The 20791-nt window shown below is 35.3% G+C and overlaps 2 protein-coding genes across 2 annotated transcripts; both read right to left on the bottom strand.

The window, feature by feature from the left end:
* Positions 1-8014: 8014 nt before the first annotated feature.
* On the bottom strand, positions 8015-15534 carry LOC109217568. Its single transcript, XM_019381824.1, has 9 exons — positions 15392-15534; positions 14618-14759; positions 13908-13964; positions 12698-12784; positions 10562-10619; positions 9191-9784; positions 8668-8773; positions 8605-8612; positions 8015-8478 (listed from the first exon to the last, which is right to left on the bottom strand). Exons 1-9 carry the CDS (start codon positions 15532-15534, stop codon positions 8015-8017), a joined length of 1659 nt encoding a protein of 552 aa, XP_019237369.1.
* Positions 15535-18657: 3123 nt separating this feature from the next.
* On the bottom strand, positions 18658-19355 carry LOC109217569 (ethylene-responsive transcription factor 15-like). The gene has a single exon (XM_019381825.1). The coding sequence runs from the start codon at positions 19244-19246 to the stop codon at positions 18737-18739; it is 510 nt and encodes a 169-aa protein (XP_019237370.1). The 5' UTR covers positions 19247-19355; the 3' UTR covers positions 18658-18736.
* Between the last annotated feature and the right edge of the window lie 1436 nt (positions 19356-20791).

The following is a 20791-nucleotide window of genomic DNA, read 5'->3' as shown; positions in this document are numbered from 1 at the left end:
CTCGCTAGGCAAGCCAACGTTACAGAATATTTTACCTTTTTCCCTTTATCATTTAACAATTAAAAACTTGACAAATTAAATCAGCGGAAATAAAAAAAAACAAAAGTACACAGTCTAAAAGATTATCTTTGTACTAATAACGAAAGTCGAAATAACTACCACCTAGAAACTAGTGTCACAACTCACGAACGATCTACGAATACTACAAGTATTGGTTTGAAAGAAAAATATACATCTGTCTCGGAGAAAAATAAAACAGAATGCAGTAAAGATAGAAGGGGACGCCAGAGCCTGCGGACGCCTACAGGACTACCTTGGGTCTCTGAATGCAGTGATAGCAACCAACCTCTCGATCAGCCACTAGCTCCGCAATCTACACAGAAAGTGCAGAGTGCAGTATCAGTACAAGCGATCTCATATACTGGTAAGTGCCGAGCCTAACCTCGGCGAAGTAGTGACGAGACTACGATGGGGCATAACAACATATACAAATTGCAATAGTTTATACTAAACAGAAAAGAAATACGGAATGAAATAGAGCGGTAACTGGCATTAAATAAGTACGGAAACCGGTGCTTCTACCATTACTCAGCTATAACCAATCCTTAGGGGACTTTCAACACCGCAATAATGAACCTCAGCAGAATATAAATACATGAACAACAATTGATGCGGCGCGCATCTCGATCCCACCATATAATCAATAACAGTATAACCATTCACCCTTATTACTCCTCGATGCAGTGCGCAACCCGATCCCACCAGTCACCCTTATTACTCCTCAATATATCACCCTTGTTCCTCTTGTTGCGGCTTGCAACCCGATCCCACCTGTCCACCCTTATTACTCCTTGTTGCGGCGTGCCACCCGATCCCACCAGGCAATGACATTCACCCTTATTCCTCCTGTTGCGACGTGCAACCCGATCCTAATATATATATATATATATATATATATATATATATATATATATATATATATATAGACACACATCAATACCAATCACATAATAGAGACAAGTGTTTCACAAGTTAACTCAAATCCTCCACGACACTTATACCTCAAACCAACACAAGGAAATATCATTGCAGTTCTGAAAGTTCACTAGTTAAAACTACACAACGAGACAAACCTAAGTGTACCATGAAGCACCAATAAGCCAACATAAACCAATAGTATAATATAATGGAACAAAGGAACAATTAACAACACCAACAGAGAAACGACATTAAACAAGAAGTGATTAGACATGGAAGCAGCAATAAGCAAGTAGCAAGAAAAATAGGAGAGCAAAATATAGGGAAACGCGGCAAGGGAACATGCCAAAAAAGTAATTTGGCGACGCATAGGTGCTCTTCACCACACCTATACGCCATACACATGGTATTTCACATAGCAAGCAAGTCGGGAATCCCTAATCCCTCAAGTCAAGGTTAGACCAAACACTTACCTCAAGCCAACGGGTAATCTCAACCAACGCTTTACCTCTCGATTCCATGACAAATCCACTCGTATATAGCCATATTTAACTTTATAACATCAATAAACGCTAAAGAAACCAAGTCCAATGCAAAATTATGGATTTTCCAACATTCCCCCCCCCCCCCCCAAAGTCAAAAATCGACCCCGGGTCTGCTTGGTCAAAACGCAAAGTTCGGACCAAAACCTGATTACCCATTCACCCCCGAGCCCGGATATACAATTTGTTTTGGAATCTGACCTCAATTTGAGGTCTAAATCCCCAAATTTCGAAATTCCTAAATTTCTACCCAAAACACCCAATTTTCCCATGAAAATCCCAAGATTTTGTGATGAAATCTTGTAAAAAGATAAAATAGATTGAAAAAAATGAGTTAGAAATTGTTTACCTATGATTTGGGGAAGAACTACTCTTTGGAAAATCGTCCCTTGAAGCTTAGGGTTTGAAAATATGAGAAATGAATTGAAAATCCCGTCCAAAATTCGTTTTGAACAGTTGCAGGTATCGCAATTGCGGTCACAGGTTCGCAAACGCAAACTCGCAAATGCGACCAATGCTTCGCAAATGCGAAGCTTGGCCTGGCCTGCTGCCTTCGCAAATGCAAACATTTGTTCGCAAAAGCGGTCATTGTTCGAGTTGCAATTGCGACGATGAACTTCGCAAATGCGAAGGTCCCTCCCAGCCTAATCATCGCAAATGCGATGAATCTTCGCAAATGCGGTGCTCGCATTTGCTAGCCAGACTTCGCAATTGCAAAGTCTGCGGATCTGCAACACACCAAAAAATTCCTTAAGTCTCAAAACACTCCGTAGCCTATCCAAAACTCACCCGAGACCTCAGGGCTCCAAACCAAACATGCACACAAGTCTTAAAACATTATACGAACTTGCTCATGCTATCAAATCGCCAAAATAACACCTAGAACGATGAATTCACCTCCAAAACACATGAAATTTTCAAGATAGTTCAAACTTTATATTTTCTCAACCAAAGGTCCGAATCACGTCAAATCACTTCCGTTTTTCATCAAATTTCACATATAAGGCTTAAATATTATAACTGACCTGTACCGGGCTCCAAAACTAAAATACGGGCTCGATCCGACAATATCAACCATTATTCAATTTCTAAAAACCATCATATTTGCAGTTAACAATTTTCTTCAAAAATTTATTTCTCGGGCTAGGGACCTCGGAGTTTGATTCCGGGCATACGCCCAAGTCCCATATTTTCTTATGAACCCTCTGGAACCGTCGGAACACCGGTCCGGATCCGTTTACCCAAAATATTGACCGAAGTCAACAAAAATCATCTTTTTAAGCCAAAAATCATCTTTTCTTAAATTTTTCACATAAAAGCTTTCAGGATACGTGCTCGGACTACGCGCAAATCGAGGAAAAAGAAAATGAGGGTTTCAAGGCCTCGGAACATGAATTCTTGTTCTAAGATAAAAGATGACCGTTTGGGTAATCACACTCTCTTCCCTGCAATTAATTAATAATTGTGGACAGAGTTAGGACTGCATATGCGAATTCAGAATTTAACTTCATCGGTTCAATCCTTTAAGATTCCTAGCATTATACCTAGTATATTATTTAAATTATTGGTTCACACTAATTGTTTACTACAACAACAACAATCCAGTGAAATTCTACCAGTGGGTCTGGGGAGGGTACTGTGTACGCAGATCTTACCCCTACCCCGAGAGGGTAGAGGTCTGGGGAGGGCTATTTCCGATAGACCATTTGCTCAAAAAGACGAAAAGATGACGAGGGTCTGGGGAGGGTATTGTGTACGCAGACCTTACCGTATTTGAGAGGGTAGAGAGACTATTTCCCATAGACCCTCGGCTCAAGAAGACGAAAAGACGACGAAAGATCCGTACCATCAATAAAAACCATAGAAACAAGACCTATCGTCTGTTTCTATCTTAATAAATTATTACACATAAATTTATACTCCGTATCGAAAGTACCAGATTTTTGATTTATATGAAAGAATACGCACACACACAGCAACAGAAAGGAAGAGGGGATACCTTTGCACATTTGATGGTGAGATGAGAACAGACTACACCAAATATAGAGGGTAGTCATCAGTCAAATAGGATTTTGGGCTAGGCAATTTAACGAGAAAATCTCACTTTATACCCATTAATTCTAAACTATTTACCCTTTAATGCCTAGACCCAAACTATTTACTACTCCTACCCATGCTCCCCAAACTATTTACCCGTCTTTCTTCTTCCTCCTCCTCATTTTACCTTCCTCACTTTATACCCATCGTATTTTTTCCTATATAAAAAATAATCCTTGTAAGGCCATCACCAGATGCAAGGCCAAACATGAAAGAAAAGAAGCACGAATATATTTCGAGATCCTCATCGCTGATCGATTTCATATTCAAGATAACTACAGTTTAAGCTAAACACTACTTATATTAACTCCCGATAATTAAAAAAATTTAGTTTGGTATTTAAGTAAATATAATCCTTGCAAATGATACTACTAATATTTAAGCATCTCAAAAGATAAATCTAATAGAATTTACCGTTGAGACATCAATTCCATGATTCTCGAACTACAAATTATTTTTACATGCTCTAAAATCGAGCCCACCACACATATTTGCCTGGATGTTCTAAAATCTGATTTACGAGACTTGGAGCTGATTTGAGGTGATTGAGATCGAAATATTCAGTTGAAAATCGAAGAAGAACACAACTACAGTAATAATCGAAGAAGAACACTGTTACCTAACAGTATACCGCTACAGTATACTAATATACTATAGGAGTATATAGTTATACTACAACAGTATACCATTATAGTATACAAATATATTATTATGGTATACTGTAATAATATGCAAGATATTGTAACAATATGTTGTACTAGTATACAATATACTATAATAGTATACTTATTACCCGTAAATTCACTTGCCTTTTCCCTTTTAATTTGCTTTAAGCTTTTATCCAGCGTGAGAGGCAAATTGAAAATGCAAAAAAAATAAAAAAAATTATTATAGTATGTTATATAATGTAACGGTATACTCTTACAATTAGATCCTTTTAGAATTTTTTGAAATTTTTATTGACAACTGATATTATTTCAGTTTAATAATTGAATTAAACTTTTTTTAATTCTTTGCGTACAATTGTATACCTTGTTGGTATAACTATATACTATACTGGTATCAAACGTTAGTTAATATTTTTTTGGTTGTATTAGCTACATTTAATTGTTACACAATTTGATTATTCTTTAGTAATAATATAAAAAAAGAATAATAAAAAATAGTGAAAATAGTAAATAAATTAGATTATGAAGAGAAAATGAATATAAAAAAAAGAAGTTAAATGAAATTAGAATAGGAAAAAAGAAAAAAATAAGAAGAAAAGGAGAAAAGAAAAAAGAAAAGAAAAGAAGCATAGAAATAAAAGAGAATTGGAGAATAAAGAGAAAATTCCCCACAAAACCTACTATGGGTAGGAAATGTAATTAGTTTATGGGTAGAAAAATAAATGGGTAGACAAGAGTAAATAGTTTTATTTTTGTGGGTAACTGTGTCAAAACCCCCAATTTAACGGGATTGGGCTTGAGTAACTAGGCTTTGTTTTGGAATTTATTAAATAGTCCTTTTTATTTCTCTGGCCACTAATGAACCTTTTAGACCACAATTTAAAGATCATTTTTTGAGAAAACTAAAATACTTTATGAAAAAAAATTAGACCATAGACTAATACTTTGTGAGAAAATTAAATTTATATGAGCAAATATTAGACTGGAATCTAACGTTGTATGGAAGGGGTAATTTTCTAGATGCTATATTTGCACAATTTTTTAAGGTAAGGACATAATCTAAATAGTAGTATAAGAAAGGGACATTTGTATAAATCAGCCTATTTTAATACAAATGCCATAAGAACTAAAATAATAATTAAATGCAAAAATACAGACAATCACAAATAAACATGTTCAAGATGAAATTATAATGAACACACAGCTTATATAGTGCTCTATGAATGAAATAAAATTATTTTGGTCCCTTTTTAAACCAAACAGAAGCCTGTGAAAATAAAATTATGGTAAAGTATTGATAAAACTGGGTGTCAACAAATGATATTTTCTTAAGTATTCACCACCACGTTCGATCGAGTTTATCTTAATGGGCTTCCCAAATGTGATATTGTTTAAAAAATAATCAATTTTCTTATGACCTACTTGTTTGCAATCTCAACACTTATTTTTTTCTATGAAGTACTAAGTGGATTAGTCGAGCCTAGGACAATTTTTTAAACATATTTTATTAGTTTGAAATATGGGATGATTTATTGGCTCTTTAATATCTGATGCATCACTATCTTTTTTTTATGTGGTTTTTTTATGCCAATCTTCATATTAAGGTGTGAAGGCGGTTGATGAAGGCCTCATATGGAAGCAACTGACGCTTTGATCATTCAATTGACTGCTCGTCTTCATCGGGCCCTTGTTTCCACAACACTACTAATTGGCAAGAGAGGAAGATAATTTTTTGTTTTGGCGTCTGTTAATGTTATCAGGGGCGGAACTAGCCTATCGAGTACGGGTTCGGTCGAATCCAATTTTTTTGGTTCAATTCATTTGTTTTGTCTAAAAATTTATCGAACAGGTACAAATCATGTTTAGCCATTTATAATAATCCAGAAAACCTATAAACAAAAATAAATCACTCAAATACAGAAAAGGATATGTATAATTGGCTATGTAAACATAAGCCCGATTAGAATAAAGAGCTAAATAACAAAATTTCAACAATGTCAAGTATAAAATTTTGCAAATCACTCGAGCTAAATTATCATTCAATGTTGAAAAGCATAAGCTGCTGAGTTCCACAATCACAACTCACAAAGCAGAATACAATGAACGTTAAAACTAAATTCATTGCATGCTTTTGGCTTGACCAAACAGAAAAATGCAGCCCGGTGCACGAAGCATTCCGCGTTCATGCAGGGATTCGGGGAAGGGCCGCACCTTAAGGAATGTGACGTAGGCAGCCTACCCTAATGCAAGTATCAATGGTTGATTCTACAGCTCGAACCCGTGACCTATAAGTCACTGAGACAACTTTACCGTACTTTTGGCTTGACCGATGGATAAATATATATACAACAGCAACAACAACAACATGCCCAGTATTATCCCATGCCGTGGGATCCACGGAGGATAGTGTGTAACCTTACCCCTACCTTATGAGGATAGATAGAGTGTTTCAAATATACCCTCGGCTCAAGATAAATATTGGAAAGAAAAAAGATTCACAGTACATATAAAAAAATCACACTCATTCTGAATCCGCCGTCTCTGTCCTGGATTCTTTTTTTGAATACAACATAGTAAAAAGGGTAAAAAGGATGACACCAAAGCACATTGTTGGTTTTTCCTGCTCAAATATGATTCATATATGATCTCATAGTAAGAAAACAAAGCAATATATAAGAAACTAAAGCTGTGGAGAACTTATCTTATAAAAAAATAATAGGGAGGAAAGTAAAAAACTTACAGATTCGATATCAGACTTGAACAGATTGATCTCAAAGAGAACTTTAATTTCCTGATCAAAGAGCTTTAAGAGAAGGCAAAAAGTAATCAACAAAAAAGTGAATTTATACTTATCAAAAAGATGGTGATTTGCATACCTTATATATTGTGAAATAAAGTACAACAGGAATATTGACACTTACTATATCATAAAATGACAATGGAGAAAGTTTTTGACACATAATTAATTTCTCCTGCAGCTGGAAATATATGAGACAAAGGGAGCAGAACACAGTCCTGAAAGAGCAAGATAGAGTGCCAAAACATGAAAGTTTAAAACATAATAGAGAAGAAAAAATAACAACAATAAACCCAGTGTAATTCCACAAGTGAGGTTTGAAAAAGATATTGTGTATGCATCCTTACACTTACCTTGTAAATGTGGATAGACTGTTTCTGATAAACCCTCGGCTCATGAAAAGCAAGGATAATCAAGTTAGAAGCAAAAGATTCACCAAAACTTGTCATACTTTTACGAGATCATTGGATTTGATTCGAAATCACTGTCAAAGGAAATAGCATTCCATACCGATAAGAAATGCATATTGGACTTAACTCAACCCTCAAAGTCTCATCTCCTCCACCAGTGTAAGGCATTTTACATCTGAAACATGGACAACATAACGTATAGGAACTCAACACAGAGTAACCAAGAAATAGGAATGAGTCAACTATGGCACGGTTAGGCTCAACCAACCCAAAAATATTCCTAAAACGATGTGATATTGTCCATTATTTTGAGCAGTAATTAACAAGTTATGGAAGAATCAAATTGGTGTATAATTCCATGTAGCGATACATATAATTACATGTACATCGGGTGCTAACTAAGGAAAGAAAATAAAAGAGATTCCTACAAATCTGCTATCTATATATAGGTTATGTACACTACTAAGAAACAATCTATGTTCATTGTGTAAAGTGTCTAGGTTCATTCTGTAACACTCCCCCTCAAGCTGGAGCATATATATTGATCATGCCCAGCTTGTTACGAAGGTAATCAACTCGATTGCCATTCAACGCTTTAGCGAACAAATCAACTAGCTGCTCTCCTGTCTTCACGTAGCCAGTGAAAATCAAGTTCTCCTGAATCTTCTCACGAATAAAATGACAGTCAACTTCAATATGTTTAGTTCTTTCATGATATATTGGATTTGAGGCTATATGGAGTGCATCTTGATTATCACACCAGAGTTTTGATGGAGTAGGATGCTTCAACCTAGTATCAGTTAAAAGGTGATGTATCCACATTATCTCACATGTTGATTGTGCCATAGCTCTATACTCGGATTCCGCACTGGACCTAGATACAACATTTTGTTTCTTACTTCTCCATGATACCAAGTTTCCACCAACAAATACACAGTAACCAGTAGTAGATCTTCTATAAATCTTAGATCCAGCCCAATCTGCATCTGTAAAACATTCAATGCGTGATTGCTGTATAATATGCCAAGTCCAGGAGCTCCTTTTAAGTAGCATAGGATCTGCTCCAAAGCCTCCCAATGTTTAACTGTGCGCGCGGACATGAACTGGCTAACCATACTCACTGCAAAAGCAATATCTGGACGAGTCACAATGAGAAGTTTAATCTCCCAACTAACCTCCTGTATCTATCTGGATCATTAAATGGATCGTCATCATCATTCATAAGATGCAAATTAGGAACCATCGGAGTACTACAAGGCTTGGCAGCCAGCTTACCAGTTTCTGCTAGTAAGTCAAGAATATACTTTCTCTGAGATAGAAAAATTCCCTTCTTGCTTCTAGTTATTTCTACTTCCAAGAAGTATTTCAGTTATCCCAAATCTTTTGTATGAAACTTAGTATGCAAGAAAGACTTGAGAGAAGAGAATCCTGCATAATCACTCCCTATGATAACAATGTCATCCACATATACAACAAGGAGAATAGATCCAGCTGTTGATTGCTTGTAGAAGACAAAATGATCATATTTGCTCTTTTTCAGCCCAAATTCTTGAATTGCTTCACTAAATTTACCAAACCAAGCCCGAGGACTCTACTTCAAGCCATATAAGGATTTCTTCAAATGACAGACCTTGCCATACTCCTCCTGAGCAACAAAACCAGGTGGTTGCTCCATATATACCTCTTCATGGAGATCACCATGAAGAAAAGCATTCCTAATATCCAATTGATGCAAATGCCAATTCTCAGAAGCAACTAGAGAAATAAACAAGCGGACAGAAGTTAGTTTGGCAACCGGAGAGAAGGTGTCTGAATAATCCACCCCATAAGTCTGAGCATACCCCTTAGCCACAAGTCTGGCCTTAAGTCTCACCACAGAGTCATCAGGATTAACTTTAACCGTGAAGACCCACTTGCATCCCACTGCTTTCTTTCCACTGGGTAAATCCACTAAATCCCAAGTGTGGTTTTTCTCTAAGGCATGTATTTCCTCAAGCATTGCTTCAGACCATCCAGGGTGATTCAAATCCTCCTTCACCGTTTTGGGTATAGAAACAGAGTCTAGAGACACAATCGAAGATCTAGATGCAGGGGGCAAGTGGTCGTAGGAAACAAAATTAGCAATAGAATACGTGGATTTACAAATGCGTATACCTTTGCGAAGAGCAATTGGAAGGTCAAGCTTTTCCGGAGGGTTAGGTGGAGGCAAATCTGATGATGAAGGAACTGGTGCAGAACATGTATCATTTGTCTGTTGCCTCCGCGAGTAAACTTGAACAACTGGCGGTCTTGCTAACATAGTTGGAGCAGGTGTTGAAGGCAGAATAATGGATTAGTGCTCGATAGAACTAGGAGATGGAGGAACATCATCTCGTTGTTCTGTCAAAGTACGAGTAACCTGATATGCACTACAACATTTTAGGCCTTTAACCACACCTAAACAGTGTGGCCTTAACTATCAAAAACTGTGGCCTTTAATAAAAGGCCACACTTTTCGACCTAAGGCAACGTTTTTTGAGGGGTAGCCTAAACGAGCGTAACCTTTACACTAAGGCAACACTTTTCAAGTGTCGCTTTAGAAGCCACACTTGAAAAACATGGCCTAAAATGTAACGAGCCACGCTTGTAATACCCTCTATGGCAACACTTTTAGATACTGCAACAACCCATTAAAAGCGTGACCATTGTTACTCTTTAGGCTACACTTCTCAAGCACTTGTGGCTCCTAAAAGCAACACTTGTAAAGTATAGGTTTTGCTACCATATAGACCACAAATTTTGCTAATCTCTATTGCCATACTTTTGCGGTCAGTGAATTATATTTTGTACATATCCTATAATCAAATTTAAGTATGAAGATCTCAAGCACCCAATGAACTAGTAGATAATAAAAGAATAATTCAAATGCATAAACTTGCAATGAACTTCAAACAAGGAGTAAACATCAACGAATAAAGAAACTTGTCTCAAGGGGCATGCTAGTAATTAATTAACTTTATAAAAAGCAGATGTATTATTATATTATCAGGAATAACAAAAATCATAATTGTCCAAAGTCTTGATGATTACATTCCATTAGATCAAATTGTCGTTTGGCCACCATTTTCAACTGCTCACCAAGACTTTCCTGCACATTTAAAATAAAATTAGTAATTAGATAGAAATCAATAGTATGCAAGTGCAAACTTAGAGCAATGTAATAGATTTTTCCCTTGAAAATTTAAATACCAAGCACTATTCTAAGAACAGATGTCTGTTATACTTGAGCCTAACCTAAACTAGTAGGGTACACTATAATACTTCTCAATATTTATCAATTTTCTCATTAGTAGTTTTATTTTTGTGCATTGGCATCAGCACTTTCTTTTTTTTTTTTTTTTTTGCAATCAACACTTTCTTTTGTACTTCTGTGAAAAATACATATCAGAAAATAGAAGGAAAAAAGAAGATACTTTCAAATTTCAATCAGTTGTGTCCATTACCGGAACACAAGTATACATTCACTCGATCATGTCCAATATAGAAAGACATATCCAAATTAACAGCTAATAGGACGATGCTATTATAGATAAAGAACGATCCAAGAAAATAATGGGTTTGACGAGTACGACTTTATAATCCAAAATTGATGATAATCAGATTTAAGAGTAAATTACATATCAATGAGAATGTAAAAAAAGATACAACTCACGAACTATGTATCATGCAATATGTAATGGATAAAATAATCTGATATATCCTTGTACTATGGTAAATTGTTTAAAATTGTCCCCCGTTATACTATTGGGCCATAAAAGTTCCTACCGTCCAACTATCCTAACAAATCTGCCCTTACATTGACGGAAGTACCACGTGGCATCCATCCTTGCCTCTTTTTAAATCTGGGCACATAAGGGACGACCCGCTCCAACTATACCAACCAACCCATAACCCATTTATAAACCAAATAATACCCTAAAGCCACTGACCAACGATTTATAACCCAAATTAAACCCCAACCCTAATTTATAATCCTACTGCCATCTCCATCAAACCCTTTATGCTCCATCAAACAATTTGTAACTTTTCATAACTGACCAGATTGTTGCAAACATGAGTACGAATAAATAGTTTAGATCTAATACTGCCAAAGAAAAAAAGAGGGAAGAGAAAAAGATTAAAGAAAATGAAGTAGGAAGGTTCCATTTATTTTAGTAGGGTCAACATTTTGCACTGACCTCTGTGTTTCCAATTGTTCCAGAATTGCAGGCATATTTGAATAAGAATAGTACTTCATCATGTTGCAATTAAATATTTCGTGCAGGAAAAGGTGTCTGTGTCTGCGATTATCATAATTATGAGAGTCAGATTGTGCTTTTCACTATCAAAATCATGTCATTGGCTTTGGTCCCTATAGTACGCCTGGTTGATACATGTGTTTAATACTCCATACTTCTGTGTTGCTTCCTACTCATAAAATGACCCTTTGACTGTGCATAGCATAGAGGGTTTGATGGAGATGGCAGTAGGATTATAAATTAAGGTTGGAGTTTAATTTGGGTTATAAATCGTTGGTCAGTGGTTTTGGGATATTATTTGGTTTATAAATGGGTTATGGGTTGATAGGTATAGTTGGAGCGGGTCGTCTCTTATGTGCCCAGATTTAAAAAGAGGCAAGGATGGATGCCACGTGGCAGTTCCGTCAAAGTAAGGGCAGATTTGTTAGGATAGTTGGACGGTAGGGACTTTTATGGCCCAATAGTATAACGGGAGACAATTTTAAACAATTTACCATAGTACAAGGATATATCAGACCCTTTTCCGATTATTCTATCATTAACATTTACAAGTTTCAACTAACCCTTTGTTTCTACCAACTCAACCTTATCAATTTTACAATAGTTCAACATTAAAAGCTTGTTCAGAAGCAGCTCCAAATAGAATAGTGTACTAAAATTTCATAACATATCTTGCAGTACCAAAAAGAATATTAGCTTCATCTTTAAATGAAAACAATGTTGGCATAGGCTAACACGTTTGCATGACATCTCAATACCTAATCACATAGTTAAAATATAATATATATTAAGAACTACGTCCCTGTCATTTAATACTTTAAAATCTTTCATATTGGTTTCATATTTTGATGCACATGGAAATTATTCCTTTTTAACATGCAATTGTGAATCTCATGACATATATATATGTTTGGGTTATCAATTATACCTTTGATGTTGTACGTTCATCAAAATCTATATGGAGCAGAACTCTAGCCAATTTTGAGATTACTAATTCTCTGAAAACCTTGTCCTCCTACAAATAGCCACAAGACATTAACTCTATAACTGACAAAATAAACTGGACAGGAAAATCTTATAAATAAGTAATCGAAAGACAATCAAAACCACCACATAGAAAACAATAGAGATGAAAATGCTAGGACCTCATGTAGCAAATCCAAGTGAAACTACTACGCAATCCTGTAAAAGACAGCTGGAAACAAATTTATATCAATAAGACAACAGCATACCCCTTCTTCTCCAATTCTACTTCCTTTGTTTGACCAGAACTTAGACTGTCAAGGTGTAATAACTGAGTTTGCACTAAGTAGTTGAAATGTCTACTCAAAAATTCTAAAAGATAATAAAATATTATGTATAATGGTGCAATTGATTTCTTGTGATCTGCTAAGTAAAGGACCATAAAAATGATTAAGCATGTGCAAATACATAAACCTGCACCTGCACCTGTAGATTTGACTAAACGCTTTTGCATGCTAATTAAGACAGAACTTTATGGTGCACCTTATATAAAATTCACCGTCAAAACTCCAGTATATCCTCCAGAAATGCTCTCTTCAATAACATCGAGGCAGGCTGTATATGTATAATGTGCATGCCTGGAGAAATCTTCAAAACCTGTTGTCTAGTAGTTTCTAGGATAGCAGATGACTCATGTACAGGTTCAATTTTATCTATCCTTTGAAGTCTATTAGTACGAGCTTTACGTCCTTTTGCAATATATAATGCCCGATACAAGAAATTACTAAGAGGTCTTAAGAAGATACCACATCATAGATAATACCCAACTCCTTCCCTACAACAGAAGTATTGATCTTGGATGATTGTCACATGGTAATAACTAGTTTTTAGTACAAATATGGGTGGAAAGGAAAAAATACAACACCCAATTCTTCTTGCATTTAAATAATCCTTTTAACTACGAAAAAATGTCAATCAGTTCAAACATTAATAAATATTACTGCAAGAAGCTATGTAAGAATATGCTATCTTTTTTGCTAATTTCAACAGAACAAAATCGGCTTCGACCCATTGAATTTGCTATGTAAGAATTGGGGATGAAGCAAGATCTCGGTCAAGCAACAACAATTCAAAGAAGCAAGACAATTTTACCTCCACAACTAAATAATTCCAACCTTCAGTTCAGGTAGACCTAATTCAGCTCTCCATGATGCAATTCGAGTACTGCACCACTAGAATAAACCAATGATATAAACATGTCAGCTTAAAAACTGAAGGCTACAAAAGTGTAAAACCATGAAGTTGAACAGTACAATTTACGAAAATAACAAACTATAGCCTATTCTAAGCACCCACCACTGGCAAATTTTTGAACAGTAGCAACAAAACGATTCTTTCTATCTAGAATAACCAACATTAGTACAAATAATTTATTGATAATTTGTCTATGTCAGTATTTAAACAACAAAGAACATCTCTAAATTCTAAAAAATGTGACCAAAGACTTAGGGCCGAAAACAAATTACCAACCTACTTAAATAGTCCAACAGCAAGCCTTAACTTTTGGCAAAGAAAAAGAAAAACTCACTAAGGTAGAGAACAAACAATAAGAGGAAGAAAAGGAGTGAGCAAAATCAAAGTAGTGGAAGTGGGTATTGAAGTATAAGTGGTAATATTAGTAATTATAGAGCAAATTACATGGATGACTGCTCTGCAAGTAAGTCTCTGGGTATTAGACGACAATGGAGATACTATCAAGGTGGGTGGGCAGAACCAAAACCCTAATTCAAGCCATAATCAAAGTATTCAAATAATCAAAACCCTAAACTCGAAACAACTGAAAAAATAAAGGGGCAGGAGGTTACCATTTCAAGACTTAATCAACCATTAATGTGGAAGCAGCGATAACAGCAGCAACAGAGGTGGTGGAAGATGCGGCAGTAAAAATGGAAATTTCTTCAGCACCAACAAGTCGATGGAGGTGTGGGATAAAAAATGGGCAAATATTTCTTGTACTGTCGTTTTTCCTTTTAGAAAATGGGAGAAATATTTCCTTTTTTAAAATTCCCTCCCAAATATTTCATTAGGAACAATAATGGAGGGAAACTTCTAATGAAATTTTTATTGGAAAAGTTTAGAGCACCCTTATAAATGGTTGCTTTTATGATTAAGAAATGGGACGTTCTAAAAGCGTTGTAATATAGGTGAGTATGTGTTGCCAAATGTTATTTGAGTTGACTACACTTAAAATGCGTTGTCTATTTATTCAAAGAGAACTCTTAACAAGTGTGGTCTAAACTTTGTAGCCAAAAGTGATTAACAAAGGCCACCCCTTTATAAACGTTCCCATAGATGTTTTTGACAACACTTTCCGAACGTTGGCTAAAGTTAGTGTGGCCTTAGGCGAAATTTGTTGTAGTGATACTAGCCACTCATCTTCCTCCCCCTGACTTGTAGAAATGGAAGGTGCATAGAAGAATGGTGTAGTATTTGAAAATACCACATCAATTGACACTAAATATTTGCCAAGTTCAGTAGAATAACACCGATAACCCTTCTAAAGGTGAGAATAGCCAAGGAAAATACACTTCAATGCCCTGGGATCCAACTTGGTAACAGATGGTCAAACATCTCGAACATAACATGTGATTCCAAATACCTTAGGTTCCACCGGAAATAATTCCTTGTTTGGAAAAAGGACACTGTAGGCACATTACCACCAAGCACAGTAGATGGCATGCGATTAATCAGAAAGCAAGCCATAGAGATCGCATCAGCCCAGAACTGTTTAGGAACCTTCATTTGGAACAAAAGTGCCCGCTGTCTCAAGATGCCTATTCTTCCTCTCAGCTACTCCATTTTGAGAGGGTGTATCAACACATGAAGACTGATGTAGAATACCATGTTGTCTCATTTATGATTGAAATAACTCTGACATGTATTCTTTAGCATTATCTGTCCTTAGAATACGCACCGAACGTTAAATTGAGTTTTGATTTCAGCACAAAAGACAGAAAAGTGAGTAAACACTTCAGAGCGGCTCTTCATAAAGTAGATCCAAGTCATTCGGGAAAAATCATCTACAAAGGTGACAAAATACTTATGCCCAGTTTTTGAAATAGCGGGACATGGTCCCCAAACATCAGAATGAACTAATTCAAAAGCTGACTCAACTCGTTTATTAACCTTTGGACTTAACGAGATGCGATGGTGTTTTGCAAATCGACATGACTCACAATCCAATGAAGAAATATTCTGAAACTGAGGACAAAGCTTCTTCAACTAAGGCAGAGAGGGGTGTCCCAATCGACAATGTGCTTCAAAGGGAGACACAACACCAGAGCATGCAATAGACCGTGGCTCCCATTCATCAAGGATGTAGAGATCACCAGATAATATTCTTTACCAATAACCCATTTTGTTGTAAGATCTAGAAACAAATAATAATCGGGAAAGAATGCAACACAACAATTAAGGTCTTTGGTGATTTTACTAGCAGAAATCAAGTTAAAGGCCAAGTTTGGTAGACTTAATACAGATGATAGGGTAATAGAGGGAGTTGGTTTAACAGTCCCAGATCCAACACTGCTACAAGTTGATCCATTAGCTACAGTAACTGGAAAGGGTTCTTTATGTGAGCAAAAGCTAGAAAAAATATTTGGATTACCTGTCATGTGATTTGTGGCACCTGAATCAATCACCCATTTATTGGAAGATGTTATAAGACATGTTTTATCTGATCCAGCAAAGGCAGTAACTGTAGGAGATTCCTTAACTGATTTATGATTTTTGAAGGAATTTTAGAAACTCATCCGAAACCAAGATTGCCGGACTAGGAGTTGTTGCACTATTATTCTTTACCATCATTTTTTCTTTGAATAACAAACCGATTAAATTAACAGAGATCCCCAAAGCTAAAAAATATCAAAACAGATCTCTGGTAAACACGAAATCAAAAATCTATTTAACAGAACTCCACTCCAATAATCCACTCAACAAATCAGAGAACCAAACAAATATGTCCCCAAATCAAATAAAATCAGAGACCAACAAAGTTTCTGATAAGGGAAAACCCAACAGATAATATCAAGTCTCAAATTGTAACAAATCGTCTTACAAGGAAGACTCAACAAATACCAATTCACAAGACAAGCAATCAGATGCAAGAATATTGTTCCACTACTACTTCAATATCCCAAAAACAAACCAAACAGTAGAAGAACTCAAACCTGACCAAAATTGGTGTAATACAACCTTGTCCGAGTCTATTCTTCACGAAAATAAGGTTATGTTATCAGAGGATAACCAACAATCGATCGAAAATATAAGCTGATCTCGGAGAACAAAGCTGGACAGAGAATGGACCACACACGCACCTCACGTGTCTGCCTGAAAGTTTTGGCCAACTCCGGCGAATCCACAGATGTACGGATCAAATTGGTATATTATTCCATGTAGTGATACATATATATACATGTACATCAGGTGCTAACTAAGGAAAGAAAATAAAAGAGATTCCTACAAATCTGCTATCTATATATGAGTTATGTACATTGTACACTACTAAGAAACAATCTATGTTCATTGTGTAAAGTGTCTAGGTTCATTTTGTAATATGAGCCAAGCTCGCACTTTCCTGAAAAGTCTCACTGAAGCCCAAACTCACACCACTAAGAGTATTCCTACACCTTATACGTAGGTTGTCAAGCTTTAAGCTATTAATGTGAGATTTTGTTCACACAACCAACGTATACTATGATAAGAATTCAACATTGGACCTAACATAACCTCATACTAACTCGTGAGGTGAGCATTGTCAAACACCATATGAAAAGGTAACAACACATTTCCTCCACCAACGTGGGATACTTAAGACATATATGAATAAACACATTCTTGGATTGTGATAAGAATCCTCTCTCCTTGAACTGAGTTCATATATTGAACAATTAAAAGCATAAAAACACTAAGGGCTCTAAAGAATACCAAATAAATTGAAGTACTCAATAAAATGCCAAAGAAAAAAAAGATGCATATATAGCTCATGACTAAATTTATGAAATTAGCAATCATCCAATACCATTTTTAGCTTTAAATAGTTAGATACTTAGATACATTGACCAGCCACTTGACAATCTAAAAATGAATCAACATAAGATATGCTAATATATTTATAATCATTGTGGGGTTGAAATACTTGAGTATGTGGGAGCCTCAAGTTTAAAGTAGAAGATAGTGACTTCCAAATTCCTCCAGACCACAATCTTTTACGTGTAATAATAATATTTATAAATTTTTATCACACAACAGTAAGATGTTAAACCTTTAATGGAAAATGAGTGTGTCTATTTTCTTTTTCTTTCAGATAAAATTAACACATCATATTTGATAAACAGTCAAGAGAAAGAAACAGCAAGACTGACTGCACATGCGGATCCAACATGTAAATTTTAAATGTGTTCTACCTTTAGATTCTTGATACTGAACCCATTACACTTTTACAATCATGGATTTGGAATTTAATTTTTGTTAGAAAGTTTAGTGATTTTTTACGAATATATCTATGCTATGTGTGAAAGTTGAATTCAATTAAATTCATTGATTATATGCTATATACGCCTTGAGCATGAGAACAAGAAGAAGAAGAAAAAAAAAAAGAAAAGATGATATATTTTGTGGAGGACTTTAATTAGGAAAAAGCAAGTTCTAGTCTAGGGTACCAAACAAGTCTAGGATCTTGGATCCTTTCAATTAAAAGATGGAAACAGTTCATTGGCTAGAAACAACAACAACAACAATGGCCTAGTGTATTCCTACAAGGGTCTGTGGAGGGTAAAATATACGTAGTCTTACCTCTACTCTGGACGGACAGAAAGGCTGTTTCCAATACATCCTCAGCTAAAGAAACATTGGCTAGAAAGCAAGAACCAAATAAAAAGAATGGTAAATTAAACCAAGAACAAGGAGAAGTACAAGATTTACTTACAGATGTGAAAATAGTAGACTAATTTGAACAAGAGGAATACTCAGATAAGAGTTCATCTAATAAATCAGGACCTAAATCTTCAAATATAAACACATTCTCTTCTTCTTTAATAATATTCACTTGCTTCTTTCTTGAACTACTACTACTTCTCTTCTTGTGTTTCTCTTTTAGGGCTGCAGCTGGCGATAACAATCCATCTTTTAGGTTATTACATTCCATTTTTTGTAGCGATTCGCGCACTTTTTCCACTGGGAAATTCATACAAGTTGAAGGACCTCTCATGCAAAAAGCAGCTTGATCATAAGTCATAGCAGCTTCTTCAGCAGTATCAAAAGTTCCAAGCCAAACCCTTCTACCATTCCTTGTTGAATCCCTAATTTCAGCTGCAAATTTTCCCCATGGCCGTTTTCGGACTCCTATATAGTGTTTTTCTTCTTTGGAGATTGAATCATCAATTTCTAGTGATAATGATTCAACTTCAACTTTGATTGAGATTAGTTTCTCATGATCTTGAATCTTCAAGTCCATCTAAAGTGGAGATTTATGTTGTCCTTTTGATATGTATAAATATAGTGTAGATATATTTAGTATAAAGTAGGACTAATGAGTGGAACAGCTATATATATATATATATATATATGTCTGTAGTGATTGTCCTTAATGGGAAACTTTTGGAACTTAAGGAAGAAATCAAGAGAAATAGGAGGGATATTATTAGACAAGTTTGGGTTCGTTTTTATACGAGGGACAAGGAATAATTAATCAAGATAAACATGAGACAAGCTTATCTCATGTTTGGTTGGGAGAAAATTCGGTATAATTAATCCCGTAATTAATTATACCGGGATTGTAGTATTTTTTTATTCCCATAGAAAGGTGGAATAACTAATCCCGGAATAATCAATCCTGGGATAACATCTTTCCAACCAAATGACCCCTACAATAATGTTGTAAACATATTTATATATTCAGGTCATTTACCAATAAATATAGGTATATTTCTTGATAAATATTAATTAATAAATATACTAAAATTTACATAGTATAACTTTTTTTTTTTTTTATAATATCAGTGTATATAATTATATTTTTTTTATCGGACTAAAGAAGATGACAAAGGGGAAATGATCCTTTGACAAGTTGGAAATGCTAGGCATGAGTATTAGATTTTATGAGCTTTTTTAGAGTTTTGTCCACTAGTGATGAGATTAGGAAAAAGGATTTACAACTGATCCACTTGATTTAATTGCTAATATTGAGCTGGATGAGGGTCATTAAGAGGGTTTTTTGATAATTATTTAGAGTCAGGATTGATTAACATGATCTAGACCTCCCCCACCACCACTACCTGCTCCCCTCCCCCTACCCCCCTAACCCTAAAAGAATAAAGGGAAAAAAAAGGGACAGGAAATACTAATAATGGAGCATATTTTAGAGTCTATTGAATTTTCTCCTTCTATTCATAGAAAAAAAAAAAAGCACTTCAACTGTCGTTTCAGTGACTCATAGGGTTTTCCTCAGCTCAGTCAGCTTTTCAGCCATTGCGTGCTAGCTTGTAGTCTAGCAGGGGGGCCACTTTCTATCAATCCTAAATTATTAGAAAAAAAGAATTAGATCTAATCTCGTCAAGTGGGCTTTACACTTTTGGAAGCCTACATTTAACATAATCATAATTTTATTAAAATAAAGCTTTAAAAAGCATCTTTAACTAGTATAGGTTAAAATTTTAATATTAGGTACTTTTTTAGTTAAGAGAAGAAAAAAGCTCCTTTAGTACTCCCCGGACTAAGTTATGGCCTAAATCTTACAACATCACTTACGTCTTGTTTCCTAATCCTAGTCTTAATTGGCACTTCACAAAAGGTAATTGGCATATAGTAAAACTATCAAAACCTTGATTAAAGTGGCCCATATATATAAGGTGAACCAACTAATTAGTTTAATTAACGAAAGAATTAACCTAAATAGCAACTCACTCAATTATTTAAACTAAAAATAGTCGACAAATATATAATATATGTATAATTTATGTATAAATGTATGTATAATCATGTATAATTAGTGTATATACTG

Source organism: Nicotiana attenuata, unplaced genomic scaffold (genome assembly GCF_001879085.1).
Source record: "Nicotiana attenuata strain UT unplaced genomic scaffold, NIATTr2, whole genome shotgun sequence".
Lineage (NCBI taxonomy): Eukaryota > Viridiplantae > Streptophyta > Magnoliopsida > Solanales > Solanaceae > Nicotiana > Nicotiana attenuata.
The sequence above is the reverse complement of the archived record's forward strand: the minus strand, read 5'-3'. Positions and strand labels throughout refer to the sequence as shown.